We start from the raw sequence: 17,656 nt of genomic DNA on the forward strand, positions 1-17,656 counted from the left end.
TAAAGGCTGGCAATGAGCTCTGCAGTTTGGCTCTGTCACCTGAATGTCTGCTTTAGGGCGCTGTGTGACCCAATGACCCAGCCATTGTTTTCTCTGTTGTTGGAGTATTGCTAAAGGCTGGCAATGAGCTCTGCAGTTTGGCTCTGTAACCTGAATGTCTGCTTTAGAGCGCTGTGTGACCCAATGAAAAGGCTGGCAATGAGCTCTGCCATCTGACTCGGAGCTCTGAGTCAGCTGATTCGCCAGCCATTGTGTTCTCTCCTGAAGGATTATTTCCATAAGTGGGCAACCAGCTCCAGGGTTTGGATGTGTCCCTCGATGACAGTGCAATCTTTAGAAGCACATCCATATGTTTCAATCTCATATCAGAAAGAGTGTGTCCATTTCCATCAAGAGGATGGAGATGAAATTGATGAATGGTGCCATGAATTGCAATGTGTTGCTTGCTGCACTGTAGCAAAGATGTGTGTGGGTTTGGTGTGTGTTGCGGGTTGAGTGTTTCCAGGGACACTTGCTGTGGACATTTTGTGATCTTGAGATGGGATCTGCCTGTGAAGATCCGGCCCACTGTGCAACTCTGTGATTTGTGTATGGTGTCAAGGCTCTTCATCTCTGGCTGACTCTCTCTGCATGACAACGTGGATTGTGTATCTATGAGGCAGCTATAGTCCTTCTGGCAACCAGTCAGACTCCTTATGCAAGATGCCCCTGCCATATCCTCTCACACAGCTAAATCTTTAAAGCAGGAAGCCGATAGGTTTTGTGGGAACAACATTTGTTTTTACAGATTGTCTTGTCTGATTATTGTGTGCTATAAATTCTATTGCATTTTCTTTTGCCTTTAGGACTGCATTGGTACTGTCCAGAGGGCTGGACATTGGCAAATGGGACATGTTATTACACGTCTTTGGAAAGTAAAGACTGGGGCTCCAGCCTGTTTGACTGCTTTGCCAGAGGTGCTCACCTGGCCATCATTAAGAATCAAACTGATCAGGTGACGTGTATTCCTTTGTAGACATGCCATGCTGGGCATGTGTTCCTTTCATGTGGGGATGTAATGCTGTAGAGTGCTCATACTGTGTGGGCGTGTGCCCACACTACACACACACACACACACACACACATACACACTCACTCACACATCAGTGTGGGAGCAGGTGTCTTAAATATCCACTGTGCCCCTTGTTGTGTGTGTTGTGCATGGGATGGTGATCTTTAGAGCATCATTGTGATGCCGCAGTATAGGTGCTGGAAAGAGCACAACCACAGCCTCAGTGATGTATATAAGCCTCATCTTTCGGTTCTAGGCCCCACCAAGCCAATGCACCTCCCCCCACTTTATCACACCCCGTCTCCTGTCTCCACCCCTTCATATCTTCAAGGTATAGAGTCTGATTCACTAAGATTTGCAATGGTGCAAATCAGGAAAGGTCTTGACCATCTCAGATGAGCGCCTGTGTTCCGAACACATTCCAGGCCAACAATACCCATGTTGCAGCCAGAGGAGGCAAAGATAAGCACCCTTACCAGCCAATGAACCAAAAGGAAACCAAAACAGGAGTACTGGCAAGGACCAGCCCAGCTGCAACGAAACAGACTGGAGTTCAGCAATAGACGGGGAAGAGAACCCAAAAAACACAAGGTACAGAAATGGATGTACCTGCACAGGCGAAAGGAAGTCGGGGCGGAGTTCCAGGAAATGGGCCAATGGAGGAGAAAACTAGACCCGAACGCAACAAGGCCACAACTAAAGGCCGGGCTATCCCAGACAGCACAAGGGCACAAAAGGGAAAGGACAAGGGAAATTAGGAGAGGAAGCATAGATCCAGGGTCAATCCTAAAGTGCATGCAATAGTCACACATCAAATCCAAATCCAAAGTACAATCCAGGGTAGCAGAGACAAAATCCCAAATGTCCAAGTAAAACCAAAATAATCCGCCCAAAAGTGTTCCAGAAGCACCACAATCCAAGGGAGATCCAGAGACAAGGTTTCCAGGCAAAGCAGAGGGTCAAGACACAAAATCCAGGGAGTCAAAGTTAACAGCAAATACTGTAGGACAATTGTGAAGCTGGCTACATTGCTGCGGGGCACCTGCTATCCGCCAGAGAAGTGCCCATGGTTGCGGTGACCTTTGAAGCAGCCTCCATGGAGAGCTTGTCTGGGGACAGCGGGAAAAGACTGTAACGTCGACCGGTGCAGGCCGGGACCAGGGAGGCAGTGAGAAGAGACAGCGAAGCAAAGTAAGTGGTCTGAGGGCAGGTGCCAAGCTGCGCGTAACATCCTGGTACAATATACATGATTCACAAATTATAAAACTGGAGCAAATCCGGAGCTGCCCTGACCACCTCTGATGTGCTCCTGGTACAATATACACGATTCAAAAAGTATAAAACTGGAGCAAATTAGGAGCCCGCACCATCTCTGATGTGCTCCTGCTACCATGTACATGATTCACAAAGTATAAAACTGGAGCAAATCCGGAGCTGCCCTGACCACCTCTGATGTGCTCCTGGTACAATATACATGATTCACAAAGTATAAAACTGGAGCAAATCAGGAGCCCGCACCACCTCTGATGTGCTCCTGCTACCATGTACATGATTCACAAAGTAAAAAACTGGAGCAAACCAGGAGCTGCCCTGACCACCTCTGATGTGCTCCTGGTACAATATACACAATTCAAAAACTGGAGCAAATTAGGAGCCCGCACCACCTCTGATGTGCTCCTGCTACCATGTACATGATTCACAAAGTATAAAACTGGAGTAAATCTGGAAATTCCTGGAACTTCCTTGAGATGCCTTGGAGCAAATTGTTGTGCATCAGATGTTCACATTAGCATCATTTAAGATTCTCCAGCAGCCACAGATTCCAGTTGTATGCTCTGTGAATCATGTGTATGGTATCAGGGGAAAATCCCACATGCTCACCTCACCAATTCTCCTCCCAGTGGGATGCATTTCTACTGCAAGGGAGACCTTTGGGATTCAAATTGGACCGATACGTGGATGGTATCAGTTGTGAAGTGCCCAGTATCCGCTAATACTAATTTATCAAATGCTTCTAGTTCCCTGTAGTGTGCAAACTTTATTCAGAGCCTCCAGAACCCAGTGTCTGAGTTGGAAGTATGTCAAAATGTTCCACTCAATAAGATTATATTTTTCCTTGCATCTCTGGAAGGACTTCAACCTCCCTTTGTGTATTGTACACTGTACCCTCTTTGTTCTGTACGGTGTGTATTGGCATTTTCTTACTATCATTCTTGCATAGCCATGCCAACAACTTGCCTGGTTCATCCCCTTCTGCATGTGTTTTTTCTAAATGCTTCGCATGTCCCATTTTGTTATGCACTTGTGTCTTAATCTGATTTCCTCGCCCCAATTCTCTTCCTGTGGACTGTTCCTTTTCTCTATCTCTGCTAGTTCTAGTTCAGTTTCGTTCAGTTCTGTGGTGATGATTTTGCGCACCCCTCCTGCTTGGGCTATCATCGCTCCCCTGCTCACCCCTTTAAATGTTTCCCATACTGTTCCTACTGAACTGACACTGCCCTCCTTAATCTTGAGAAATTCCTCTGTTTCCGCATGTGCTCTCTGAACGCCGTGTCTAACAAGGTTTAGCTGCGTAGCCACCAGGGTGGTATAGCCGGTCTAGGTGCTGTTATTGACCACTTGAGTACTAATGGGGCATGATCTGACAATACTCTGGTTTTATATTCCACTTCCTTGAATTCTCTTATGTATTCGTCTCCCGTGAATAAATAATCTAACCTTGTGTAAACTTTGTATGGAGTGGAATTATGCGAAAACTCTCTACTTGATGGGTGTAGCGTCCTCCAAATGTCAACCAGGCTAAGAGACTATCAGAAAAAAGGCCTTTATTGAAAAGTTGCTCTGCCAGGCGACTCCTTTCAAACCCTAATTGGTTCGTTTGGATTTGGTTATAGTGTACCAAATTCGATTCAGTGTCGCAGGTCTTTGGAGTGTGACGGTAAAAAAGCGCAAACTGTCATGAATTACTTGAAAAAGGAGGAGAAAACTTCACGACTCTGCGCCATTTGGTATAGTTGCTTTATTATAGTAATCATTCTAAATCAAATGCCCTCCCCATGATTACATGTGTTTCGGCGCGGCTAAGCCTTTCTCAAATCAGGGCTAATACTGCCCACACAAAATGATACATCCAAAATACAGAACAGTTCGTTCAGATGAGATACAAATCATAACATGAATCCATACTACCCAGCATGATGCTGCCCAAAAACAAAGAAAATAATTAAATGACAGAGAATGCGGGTTGGTGAAGGGGAGGATTATGGAGGGATGGAGAAAACAAAAGAGTAACACCAGAAAAAAAGCAACGCACAATGTTCAAATACACAGAGTAAAGGAAAGAAGGGAGAAAAAAAACAAAAAATAAATAAAAGTATGTTAGTCCAATTGTGAATCCATTAATTTCATGTATTGCACAATATTGTATGTTAGCCAGACTTTTGTAGAACACTCTCCAAGCTATGGGGTTGCTTACCAGCAATTCTTTAAGCTAAAAGTTCACGTGATGATTATCAGGCAAATCATAAAAGGGTTAGATACCAATGTCCACATTTCTGTGAAAAAATCAATATATACAATGCATATACGTATGTTCATGCCATACTAATTAATCACTGATTGGTACATCCACTGTAAGCATGTAGGATATATATTTTTTCATCTGTAGCTTTAAAGTTTCAATGGCCTGATCTTTGATCCACTAATCGGCTAGTATCTCATTAACACCAAATGGTCCAAAAGAAATCATAAGCATCTGAAAACTCGATAACTCTGAGTGTTACGTAGTTATGTCTATGTTCATTAGTTAATCAACAAATCTTGTTCCTGATCATATATTGTTTGATAAATGGAGCATAATATTCATCTAATCTGCTAATCATTTTGTTCTGCACAGAGTAGTACAATGCGTGCTTACCCTGCAGCTCCTGTCCCACGCGTCGGCTGAAACGGATTCCCGCGAGCCAGTGCCATTTTGAGACACTGTTGATGTGCGGTATCCATGGCAACGTTGTACCTGCGTTGCCATGGTGCATGCGCTCCCTATACGGCTCCAGTCCCTACAGGCCGGGCGCCATCTTCAGAAAACGCTGAGTAACTTGTTTGCTAATGTAATCTATGTTTGTGCACAATTTTGTTGGTTTGGAAACCGTAATAGTTCATGCTGCTATTATCCGAAAAAGCTGGGATATATGCACAAAGTATAATCCCATGAAAGCAGTATTTTAGATGAATTATAGTGTGTTGTCGCATGGACGTGCGTACGCTTAGTTATCATTTTTTATATAATTAGTGATTATTGAATGTCATAATGCCTGATGTGTATCACCAATCTGTCATAATGACTGATGTGTATCACCAATTAGTTCTAATTGGAGCCTGCTTATTAAGCGCAATCTCAGATCCTATAGCCTCACCTGCAATAATGGTTAAATGTTTAACTTCCATTTCCTCATTATCATCCTTTATATACAAACAACTAATTGGATACCCATTCAGCATATTAGAGAGTTGGAAAGGTCTGTAATACCTTATTTTAATGGAGCGTCGTTTAAACTCTGAGTGCTAGTTCAAATTAGTCATGTATAAAATCTATCTAGTTTGACAAAAGACTTCTAGTTACATGATCCGTTTCATACGACTACAGGAATGACACCATCTCATTGTCACTGATGATACCTGTTACTGTTGAGTTAAGAAGACCAATAATGCGAACTTCAGGCTGCCGCAGTGCTGTCACCCTGTCCCCACCTCTCTTATTCAGAGTTCCATGCTGAAGCCCTATGAATCTAATATCAGATTTAATGGGCATTTGGTGAAAAGTTTGCCAATGTTGGGCTAGTGGCACCGAAGGATCTTGGCTTGCAATATTCATTACGTGCCTGCATATTCTAATTCTTAGTTCCCTCTTAGTACTGCCTATGTACACCTTTAGGTATACACAGATAGTACTGTATATAACAAATTTAGTTTTGCAGTTAATGCCTTGTTTGATTTTTAAGGTTCTACCATTGATGTCTTTACATTCCGTAGTCTTGTCATGTGCATACTTGCATTGGGAACACATACCACACTTTCTAAAGCCAATGTCATTCTTGTGAAGCCAAGTGGTCTGGCTCCAGTCTGGGTACTAATGATGGACTGAATATTGATTTTATGTCTCAGCTCTTTTGTAAATCATTAGAGGTTTATCCCCTACCAGTTGCTTAATGTGGTCATCAAGTCTTAGTAGATACCAGTGTCTTTTCAGTATTTGCAGCACTTTCTGATGATCTGTACTGTACTGTGTTATACAATAGAGGCCTCTGGGTTTATCTGAAGTTTTATCTAACTTGGGTTGCAGAGTTTCGTGCTGTTTGAGTAGCTTGGTTTTCTTGTATGCCGACGTCACACATTTCTTTGGATATCCTCTACTTTTAAATCGGTGTTGTAATAATGAACATTCCTCATCAAATTTGGCCTCTTCTTGACAGTTACGTCTTGTTCCAATGTATTACCCCCAGTGGGATGTTATTGATTGTTGGTTGATAGGGACAACTCCTTGCATGGAGAATGGAGTTGACTTCAGTCTGTTTCCTAAAGGTCCAAGTTTGAAGTTTGTTACCCTCTGAGTAAATTGTAAGGTCCAGAAAGTTGATCTTGTTGGCATTGCATTCCCCTACAAACTCGATATCGTAGCAATTCTTATTCAGTCTTGTTATACATTGTTGGAATTCTTCTGTCGTGCCTTGCCAGATGACAAAACCATCGTCTATATACCGTGTCCACAATAATATTTTCGCTCTGAAATCTGGGTCAAGGTAAACTACATTGTCTTCCAGCATGCCCATGAAGAGATTAGCCAAGGCGGGAGCATGTTCAGTGCCCATGGCTACCCCCTTAGTATGTTGGTATGCGGAATTGTCAAAAGTGAATACATTGAGGTCCATTGTGAGTTTCAGCATTTCCTTTAGCATTTGTATTTGGTGAAAATACGAGGCAGCCTCATTTCTGAAGGTATAGTCTATTGTGGTAATTGCCCATTTGTGTTGTATGGATGTGTAAAGGGCCTTCACGTCTAAGGTGGCTAGGTAAAAAGTATCCTTCCTTGTGATTGTATGCAATTTGCAGATTTTAAAAGGCTTGACCTGGGTTTGAGGATGGAGTCTAGATATTCTGATAGGTTCTCTGTCACCCAACCAATCCCACTCATGATTGGGTGACCTTCCGGTATGTTATTATAAGCTTTATGTATTTTGGGCAGGAAATACATTGGTGGTGTAACCGGTTCTTTCACTGCCAGATATGTACGTTCCTCATCCGTAATTAAACCTGATTTAGAATGATTACTATAATAAAGCAACTATACCAAAAGGCGCACAGTCGTGGAGTTTTCTCCACCCTTTTCAGGCTCAGAGACTGTAGGAGGTTATTTAGAATTTTGCTGGCAGTGCAGGTCTTCTGAACTTGTTATCAGACCTGTCCAATTTGGGGTTGACTGTGCAATTGAAGTTCCCTCCCACAATAGCACCCCATTTCTGTACGGGTCTGTACTTTCGTAGAGTGAGCATCATTCTCATTGCATCCATGGCTGTGATGGTTATCAGCCGCAAGTGCTTACAGCAGATTTCATCTGCTAACGCAGCAATATATTTTAAAGAATGTGTTCATTAATTAAAATATAACAGTACATTTTGCAACTTTACATACATGTACACAGGTTCCTGTCTTTTAGACGATGTCCACTTGAAACCCGAGTCTGACTCTCGGATATGCCCAGCTTTAAGTGTCTGAGTATGGACAGTTGCCTAGAGTGCCTTATATGAAGTGGTAATCTCTCATTTCCCCGAGTCAAAGTGAGCCGTTCGCTAGAGAGTGTCTGTTGGTTCCTCTGGCAATGTCAGCCAGAGTCTCAAGCTGGTCCAATCAGGCGGGTGCAAGGGCGTTTCCCGCTAGAAAACCATGCCAGATTCTAAGGGGCTAGAATAGTGGTAACTGGCCTTCCTCAAATATGTCATGGCAGGAGGTCACTCCCCACCTCTCCCAGTGTTTCAGACACAGCCCCAGTGCTTAATTTGTAAAAAAATATGTTTCAGGGCCCAAATATTTTCCAGCACATCCGGGACACATCCGTGCAGTTAACTCCCAGCCCACTGGTACCACCATCCACGGCTGTACCCCAAAGTATGAGCATATTTAGGGTAACACCCGCAGCTCCTACAGGCTATTGTGGGTGATGGATACACTACCCATGGCAGAGGTGCAATTTATAGATACCGATCGACATAAAATGACATAACACAGTAGTTTAAGGCCAAAGTTTGAGTGATTCTTTAAACACATCGTCATTGTTGACTTTTTCTCGCATTCAATAGGTGGCAAGTGGGACATGTTGATCACCTATCCGCAGAAAACAAAGTAAACATGCTTTCCTCCTATGGTACATTATTTGACAAATGCAGGAAACATCATTCCTGAACTGAGGGACCTGCCTGTCACACACTGCAGCGCAATAAATGTGCCTAGTGTGGCGCTGATGGCAGACGCTCCTCTTAGGCAGTGGCCTTTCCCCTGGCTTTGCCCCTGTGTTGGTGCTGCAGGCTGGTGACTGTCCTCTTATTGTCAACCCACACTGCAGAAGCAGAGCAGCACTATTGTCATGCAGGATGACGAGAACACCCAGCACTGTCCCCTTCCGAATCATTGCTATACATGAAACTTGGCCCCGCCACGCCCATCTGGGTCATTAGGGTCAGGAATAACAATGAACCGGCCAAGGGGGCAGAGACTGCACCCAGTGCACACTATTGTTCCTTGTTGTGTGACAACTACTGAATGAGAGTTTAAATAATAAAGTGCCCAAAACACCACATTTTAATCAGACTGAGTGTGAGAAAATAAATGCCAGGGCTCGGAAATAAGTTCTAGGGGTGAGCCCTGGCCAACATCCCCACAAATGAAGCACTGCGTAGCCCCCCTACGTTAGTCAAGTTCATTCATATGGGATCAGTGTGTCTTCCCCAGCTGCCCTAGGACCCTCCTCCCAATTTCCCGCATTATGTGAACCACTATTGGGCAGCCAGAGACCCCCTTTGTGTCCCCCATTAGGGATCTCAGGTCTCGAGGTTATAGAGTCAGTGGAAATAGTCTGGTTTTGCCCGTCCAGTCATCTAATAGCCACTGAGTGAAGTATTATTGCAGCTTTGCAGAAAGATAATACAAATCAATGGTAGCTTTAAACTCCTCCTTTCATTCAATTTCTTAAGGTTCTTCACGATTTTATCCACTGTGTAAAACATGGTTTGTTAGAAAAATAATGTAATAGTTTGCAAAGCTCCACCATTTTGCAGAGTGATTTCTGTAGCATTAGTGGCAAGGGGAGTGTGATCCAAAACTTCTTGGGCTTTTAAGACCATCCAGTACATTAAGGATATTACACGACAGGGACCTCTAGCACCCCGCGGATGACAACCAACAAGTATCAGAGTGACACAGGTTTCTGTTTTAAGGAGGAGTCGGGGCAGTGTCCCCTCCGCCAGGCCAGCTAGCGGATCTATGGGGGATTTACTCCAGTTCATCTGCACACCAGAGTGAAATCTCTCAGCAGCTTCAAGCATAAGCCCCATTTCTTCTGCAGGGTCCTTCACATGTATCAGACACAAGCTATAGCCCTGCGTCATTACAACCGCATGAAGCATGGAAGGGCATCTTGCTTCTCTTTGTACCACCCTATGTCATTATAACCACATGAAGCATGGAAGGGCATCTTGCTTCTCTTTGTACCACCCTATGTCATTATAACCACATGAAGCATGGAAGGGCATCTTGTGCCTCTTTGTAACACCCTGCGTCATTACAACCACATGAAGCATGAAAGGGCATCTTGCGCCTCTTTGTAACACTAAGCGTCATTACAACCACATGAAGCATGGAAGATCACACACCCAGAGGCAGCCAGCTCCAATGAAGAGTAGGGCCTAGAAGCAGTGAAGCTTGAGGGGCTGTGCGCTCTTTGCCATGAGCCCCTAGAGGTGGGTCAGACGGCAGCGCTATATAGAAATGAGCAGCCAGCAGAGGATAAGGCAGCCGCTCTCGATGCAGCATAGAGAGATCAAGAGAAACGGGAAGGGCTTCGCGGCAGCAAGCAAGCACAAGACGAGCACGGGAGCGGGGCCCCTTTTATTCTGTCAATAAAAGGTATTTCTGTCCTGGCACGCACGTGTCTAAAAATATGGAACGCTTCACGAATTTGCGTGTCATCCTTGCGCAGGGGCCATGCTAATCTTCTCTGTATCGTTCCAATTTTAGTATATGTGCTGCCGAAGCGAGCACACACTTGGGGCTGAACTGGCCAGTGTATAAAAGCCACCGCATCGGCTGCCTTTTGACCTAGGTTGACTTGTTATGCTCTAACTTTGGCAAAAAACTGTTTGGTTCTGGGGCCGGTATGAAACCAAGAGGCAAAGACCAATGACCCAAGCTTCCTCGCTGCTGGTTTGGCCCAAAAGGAAAGGTTCCGTGTGCTTGGCTATTGCAATGCAGGAAGAAAGGATCATGGTCCAGGCTGCATGCAAAGTGCCACCTCCCGTCATAATGCCTGGGTGCTGTGTGCCTGGACGCATCACAATAGTCCCACAAGCCAGAGAAAAGCCAGAGGGCCTGTGAGGGTTTGCTTGGGGGGGCCCTGTTGAGTTCCAGGATAAGGCAAGGTGAGGCAGCGGCCTAGTGCGCGGACCCCCGAGAGCTCCGGATTGCTGCTGCCGCCGCCTTCAAGCCAGAGATGCATTTTCAAACCGATGTAAGTTTCCGTTTGGCTGCTGGCTTCAGCGACGGTGGCTTCAAAGTCCCGCCGGGTCTGCTTTCCTTTGGTAGGGCCAGGAAGCCTCTTACAACAGGTATTGGCTGCCTGTCGCCTGCTTTTATCAACTGTGCCAGGACGTGAGCCTTGTGTGTTACAAAATCAGGACAGCAGGCACTGCAGCGGCTCCTGCTTCAGAAAGGCACCTTGAAGAACAGCACTAGGAGCTAAAGGAGGGCACCAAGGGTAAGAGGGGGCCAGTGGTGCAATGGATAAGGCGCCTGACTAGGAGTCACAAGGGTGTGGGTTCCACTCCCATCCAGCTGGGCTCCCAACTCTGTGCTTTGTTTCTTTGAATTACATTTAAATTCTCTTGGCCTTCACTGCTCGCAAAAGACTTTTGATTTTATGTGGGGCAGGCCCGGTTGCACAACAAGGAAACACCAGGCGCCATCTTGAAGCACCACCAGTAGGGATCCCTCCAGAAGGCCCCAACAAGCAGCAGATGATTTCTATGCATGTGTGCGTCCTGTCCTTCAATGGGTGGGGGTTGGCTTGTGTTGGACACAGTCCCAGGGCAGCCCTTCACGTCCCTGATCGGCCACGATCGGCCAGAGACCTCTCTGGTGAGCGCCGCAGGCGAGCCTTCTCGGGACCTCAGCAACTGAGGGGCACATTTCCAAATGAGGGAGACATTTCCAGAAAGCGCACCAGGGAACGGCTCGGCCTCTGCTTCGTGGCCCAACCCAGCCTGGTCCTTCTCCAACCATCTGGGAGCTGTCCAAAAGCCGGTGGGCCTGGCGGAATGGGCTCCCAGCAGGCCCTGGCTGACTGGTGATTTGCATACACACAGACACACGCACACGCGCACACGCGCACACTCTCTCTTGTGCTATCTGCTGCCTTTCAAACCCTGCCACGCGCTTGCTTTAAAAGAGCAGCAGCTTCAAGCATAAGCCCCAGTTCTTCTGCGGGGTCCTTCACGTGTATCAGACACAAGCTATATCCCTGCGTCATTACAACCACATGAAGCATGGAAGGGCATCTTGCGCCTCTGTGTACCACCCTATGTCATTATAACCACATGAAGCATGGAAGGGCATCTTGCTTCTCTTTGTAACACCCTGCGTCATTACAACCACATGAAGCATGGAAGGGCATCTTGCGCCTCTGTGTACCACCCTATGTCATTATAACCACATGAAGCATGGAAGGGCATCTTGCTTCTCTTTGTAACACCCTGCGTCATTACAACCACATGAAGCATGAAAGGGCATCTTGCGCCTCTTTGTACCACCCTGCGTCATTAAAACCACATGAAGCATGAAAGGGCACCTTGCGCCTCTTTGTAACACTAAGCGTCATTACAACCACATTAAGCATGGAAGGGCATCTTGCGCCTCTCATTACAACCACATGAAGCATGGAAGGGCATCTTGCGCGTCTTTGTAACACCCTGCGTCATTGCAACCACATTAAGCATGGAAGGGCATCTTGCGCCTCTCATTACAACCACATGAAGCATGAAAGGGCATCTTGCGCCTCTTTGTACCACCCTGCATCATTAAAACCACATGAAGCATGGAAGTGCATCTTGCGCCTCTTTGTAACACCCTGCGTCATTACAACCACATGAAGCATGAAAGGGCATCTTGCGCCTCTTTGTAACACCCTGCGTCATTACAACCACATGAAGCATGGAAGGGCATCTTGCACCTCTTTGTAACACTCAGCGTCATTACAACCACATTAAGAATGGAAGGGCATCTTGTGCCTCTCATTGCAACCACATGAAGCATGGAAGGGCATCTTGCGCCTCTTTGTAACAGCTTGCGTCATTACAACCACATGAAGCATAGAAGGGCATCTTGCGCCTCTTTGTAACACACTGCGTCATTACAACCACATTAATCATGGAAGGGCATCTTGCCGCTCTACGTACCTATCCATTCTGCAGGTACTATTAAGCCCATTTTGTGCTTGGCTCTTTGAACAGTAAAAAACAAGCCGACCAATATTTGCTGTGCCTACCCTATAGTATTGTTGTTATTTAATTTAATGTCATTTAGTGTATATATAAACTTTTCACATACAATTAAAAACACAATTTCATAAAACAAGAATAATACAATATATCCAGCAGCTAATACAATACAATATATACGGGATAATAAACAGTACAATACATTTTCAAATTTAATAATTCCCTATAAAACCATGTATCATATCATATCAAATCCTAAAATTCAAGATAGAAAATGTTATTTTCATAAGAAAACATTCTTTGCACATTTCCTTTCACGTATCACATTCTCCATTTAGGTGTTTGGTTACCTCTTTCCAAACCCTATGGAGTGCAACCTGTGCTCCCTTATTATTGGTGTTTAAGGAGTACCCCCAGAAGGCCTCACTCTGTATATTTTCAAGCTTATGAACATATTTTCCTAAATTGCACGTATGAACTGGTCCAAGCTCTTTACATTCCGTCAATACGTGTCTCCCTATTTCAGCCACATTTAGTATCTTACAGATCTGGCAGGAACTCCTGTCTGTAGGTAGTTTTAATTCAGATCCTACCACAGACAAGACGGGGAGTCGATTTAATACGGGTCCGCAGCATAAATCTACTCATGCCTGGAGAAGGGCAGAGGAGCAGATACGTTTGTGAAGCCTTAAAATCATAACATCTGTCTACCAGCATATGTGCAGCACTCTTCAACTGTGTCAAGTCCTCAAAATGTTGTAGCCAATCCCATCTTTCAACCTTTTTCAAAAAAGGGACAATTCAATGTAGAAAAGTCCCTGTTCCAATTTGGACGCCAACCAATTGTGTAAAAGAAATCTGTCACTGTAGTATCCTATCCCGATATAGGTTTCAACCAGGGACTAGTTTATAACTCAACAGTAGGGTTCTGACAACATTAAGGTGGTGAATACTTCTAATTGTGTCACTAACTAAAAGTGTCAATTGTATACACTTCATCCTACCTCATCTAGGTTTATTGTGTCACGAACATGAATTCATGTTTTAGACTGTGTTTTAGAATTGAAATTAAGTGTGACAACAGATAGTTCTGTTGTTTTTTAAATTGAATAAATTGATATTGTGTGTAATAAATCGTTCAAAATCCTATGTGTACTACACATGTGACTGTTGATAGTTTCTAACTACTTTTTTGTTTACTTAACTAATGTATCCTTTGCCACTATTTGTCTCCATGGCATCATCAGGAAAAGAAAGCAAAGGGCATATTTGATTAGATATGGAATTAATATCGACCCTATATTAAAGCATTTCAGGTAGTGCAGCAACATCAGGGGCCAATCAGTCGAATGCCTTTTTTGTATTGAAGGAGGTGCCCGTACCAAATTACACCTGCATGAAAATGAGACTGTTATTTCCTCTATGCAGCCATGTGACTCTCTGCATGGCGGCTCTTCTACTGTCTTAAGAATGACTACTATGCTGGCCTCTAACATCGATTTGCAACCGAACAAGCTTGATCGATTTAGACAGAATAGGACTCTTTATAGAGCCTAAAGGAACTTTGACATCTAAAGATCAAATACGTGAAATTCTTGTCACAGAATAGTTTGGCTCATTACAATCCTATTGATTAGAGATGGAGCACCTCAAGACGCAATGCCGGATAGACCTGACCGTGTTTGGTGAATTAAGCTAGACTCGCCAATGAAGATTACATGTTGGTATTTAGTGCATGTTGTGCCAATCCTGAGACCAGAGCCATCATGTGCACTCAATACCCCTGCATACATACCGGACTTCCACAACACAGTAAACTTTCAGCTGTTACAGATGATTAGGAAGACCACACAAGACAGGGCCCAAGCCCCTTGACTTCCCACCATGTTGGGTGAGATTTTAAATCGAAATGTCCAGGCTGAATGTTGATGCCATTTGGGATGAGGTCAGCATCAGGAAGGGCACGGATTTCACAACATCTTTTTTTATTTACTGCAGGTACTGGACTAATCAAAACAGCAGATCTTTGATTATTTTCAGGCATGTCAAGTAGAAGTGAAATGATACCACTATGTCTACGCCATCTCATACCAACCTTCCCTCCAACACCTGACAGAAATCTGCATCTGTGTTTCATACCTCACTACTGGACTCCCTCCATGGCAACAACGTGTCTCATATTGTGTTTTTCAGGTGTTCCAGGATATATCTGAGCCTATGTGGGTTGGAGCCGTTACAAAAAACCTAATTTCATCTGGTACAATAGTACAGGTTTCATGTAAGTAAATGATATGACACCAAATGACAGTGTAAATGACTGACACCTTAAGCTGTGCTCCTGTGCATCTAGAAAAGATGGGTGGCTGTAAAGTATCAGTTTTTGTAATTTGTATTTGTATTTTATTTACTTATATAGCGCGCCTGGCCCAAAGGCATCTGGGTGCATTTCTTGAGGTTACAGATACATAGTATACAGGGATAGATAACATTACATATACAAACAAAGCTTACAAGATATTTACCAGAAAATGTACAAGAAAATTACAGGTATTGGTCAGAGTGGTACAACTGAGCAAGCAAGACGGCCGGAAATCAGTAATGATTGAGAAGATCAATACAAGTGGTGGTGGCTTTGCAAGTCCTGCGCTATAAGCCACAATTTAGCTTTAGTCTTGAATGAGTGGGCACCTCCCTTGCTTCCTGCCCCTGCCAGACACCCTGGAGCCAGAGGCGGGCTTCACACATTAAAATTCATGAGAGAGTGGGAAAAAGGGTCTCGCTCTCTCCAGGTAAAAATTTGCTGTGGGTCTCTAATGTAGAGGGAATTAGCAAATTTCTGAGAAATCTCTGTAACAGCAAGATAGCCAAGGACGAGGAGGGACTGGTATAAGGGGGAGGCAAGGAAGCCGAAGAGGTGAGACAGCAGGAGAGGAAAGGAAATTGATAAGGTGCTGGAAGCGTCTGTCAAAGAGGAGGAGGTTGGCCCGAGGTCCTTGGACCAAGACGGTGCCATTCAGGTAGACATTAATGATGATCTTAGAGGAGTGGAAGGGGGCCAGGAGGGCCTCCCACCAGGTGCCACCATTAATGGGAGAGGAAGAAAAGGGAGAGAGCACAGAGACCATATGAAGAGTCCATAGGTCTGATTAGGGAACGACAAAGAGGATGTCAGTGAGGGTCTGTCTGGAGGAAGCACTGGTATAGGTATCAGCAATAGGGAGGCCTGGGTTGGAGACCAGGATATCATTCTTGAACCTCTTCTTACCAGACTTAGTGAGAAGAGAAGAATAGCCAATAGAGAAGCAGTTAAAGAAGATAGTAAAAACCAAGAGCACCATAGAGGTGGTGGGGAAAAGAGGAGAGAGGAAGAGGGGTGGAGGTGAGGAGAGGGGAAAAAGAACGGACAATAAAAGAGGGGGAGACACTGGGGTCAGACACAAAGAGGGGGTGCAAACAGACGAGACGGAACGAGACAGAACAAATAGTTAATAGTGAAGTTAAGCTGAAAAAGAATAAGAGCTCAAAAGGACAAGCACAACTGAACAGAGGGCAGTAAGGTAAACAACAGTCAGGTTACCAGGACATCAAGAAAACAGAGCAGTCGATGAAAGAAATCTAGAAGAAGGAAGCATACAGCAGAGCACAGGCAAGACACCAAAAAAACAGAGCAGTCGGTGAAGCGATCCAAGAGGAAGGAAGAGCACAGCGGAACACAGAGCAAAACCCAAAGGACAGGGAATAGGCTGGGAGGAGGGATGGGTCAGGTGAAGGCATGGGTAAACCCTGCAGGAGAGCAAGGACATTAAGGGAGCGCGTGGGTACTGGCGAGCTGGAGAAGGGAGGGTGCGAGGCACACACGATGAAGAGCTGCGGGGCACCATGCGGTCAAAGGAGCGCCAGTGCGAATGTAGCCAAGGATGGAGAGTGCGAGGAACCCATGCAATCAGGATGGCAAAGGACCAAGCGGGCTAAGGACGTGCAGGCGTGAGCATGGCATAGATGTAACGGGGGAGGAGGGATGTGTAATCAAGGAGTGTAGGGGACCACATGGGCAGTGGATGTGCAGGCGCAAGTGTACGATGGAAGTGGTGCAGAGGCACACGCAATCGAAGATTGTGAGGGAACCGCGCACATCGGAGACGCGCAGTCATGGCTAGAACTGGTGCGGAAGCACATGCGGTCAAAAAATACGAGGAAACACGCAGGTCAGGGACGTGCCGCTCAAGCAAAGAATGACAGTGGTGTGGAGGCACACACGATTGAATATTGTGAGGGGCACGCAAGTCGCGAGCAAAGCCAAGGGTGGAAGTGGCGAGGTGGCACATGCGATCGTAGATTGCGAGGGCCCACGGGAGTCGGGGACGCGCCGCGTCTGAGCGGAGCCAAGGATGGAAGTGGTGCAGAGGCACACGTGATCGAAGATTGAGAGGGGTCACGTAAGTCACGAGCAAAGCTGAGGAAGGAAGAGGCACGGAAGCGCACGCAATCTGCATTTCAAGAGACCACGTGGGCGGGTGGACGGACGCGTGCAACAGTCAAGGATCGAAGGGCGAGGAAGCACACGCAATCAAGGAAATGTGAAGGACCACGCAGGGAGAGGACGCAGGAGGGGACTAAGAAGGAAGGGGTGAGGGGATCTCAAGAGGGGGTCGGAGGGGACAGCGCAAGTGGGAATCTGGTAGGGGTGGGGTGGACAAGCCGCAGGGGCTAAGAAGCGCAGAACAAACAAACTCCCCAACTTCTTACCTGGTGGACGGAGATAGGAGTGTGAATTGTTCGCACTCACTGTCTGCGCCGTTGACTCCTTTGTTGCCAAACACCTGATTCATTTAACACTGCGGCTTTG

The 17,656-nt window shown here is 45.5% G+C and overlaps 1 protein-coding gene and 1 non-coding gene across 2 annotated transcripts in view; one reads left to right on the forward strand and one right to left on the reverse strand.

The window, feature by feature from the left end:
- Window positions 1-17,656, forward strand: part of LOC138511185 (killer cell lectin-like receptor subfamily B member 1B allele A) — a 74,412-nt gene that overhangs the window by 39,671 nt on the left and 17,085 nt on the right. The window contains exons 4-5 of the mRNA XM_069626697.1: window positions 846-994; window positions 15,004-15,088. Of these exons, the coding sequence (XP_069482798.1) occupies window positions 846-994; window positions 15,004-15,088 (234 nt within the window). The remainder of the gene's footprint in view (window positions 1-845; window positions 995-15,003; window positions 15,089-17,656) is intronic.
- Window positions 10,254-10,360, reverse strand: LOC138512323 (U6 spliceosomal RNA). Its single transcript, XR_011281170.1, has one exon. It is a non-coding gene; the product is annotated as a U6 spliceosomal RNA (small nuclear RNA).

This window comes from Ambystoma mexicanum, chromosome 6p (assembly GCF_040938575.1).
Source record: "Ambystoma mexicanum isolate Mex_15411 chromosome 6p, UKY_AmexF1_1, whole genome shotgun sequence".
Classification (NCBI taxonomy): domain Eukaryota; kingdom Metazoa; phylum Chordata; class Amphibia; order Caudata; family Ambystomatidae; genus Ambystoma; species Ambystoma mexicanum.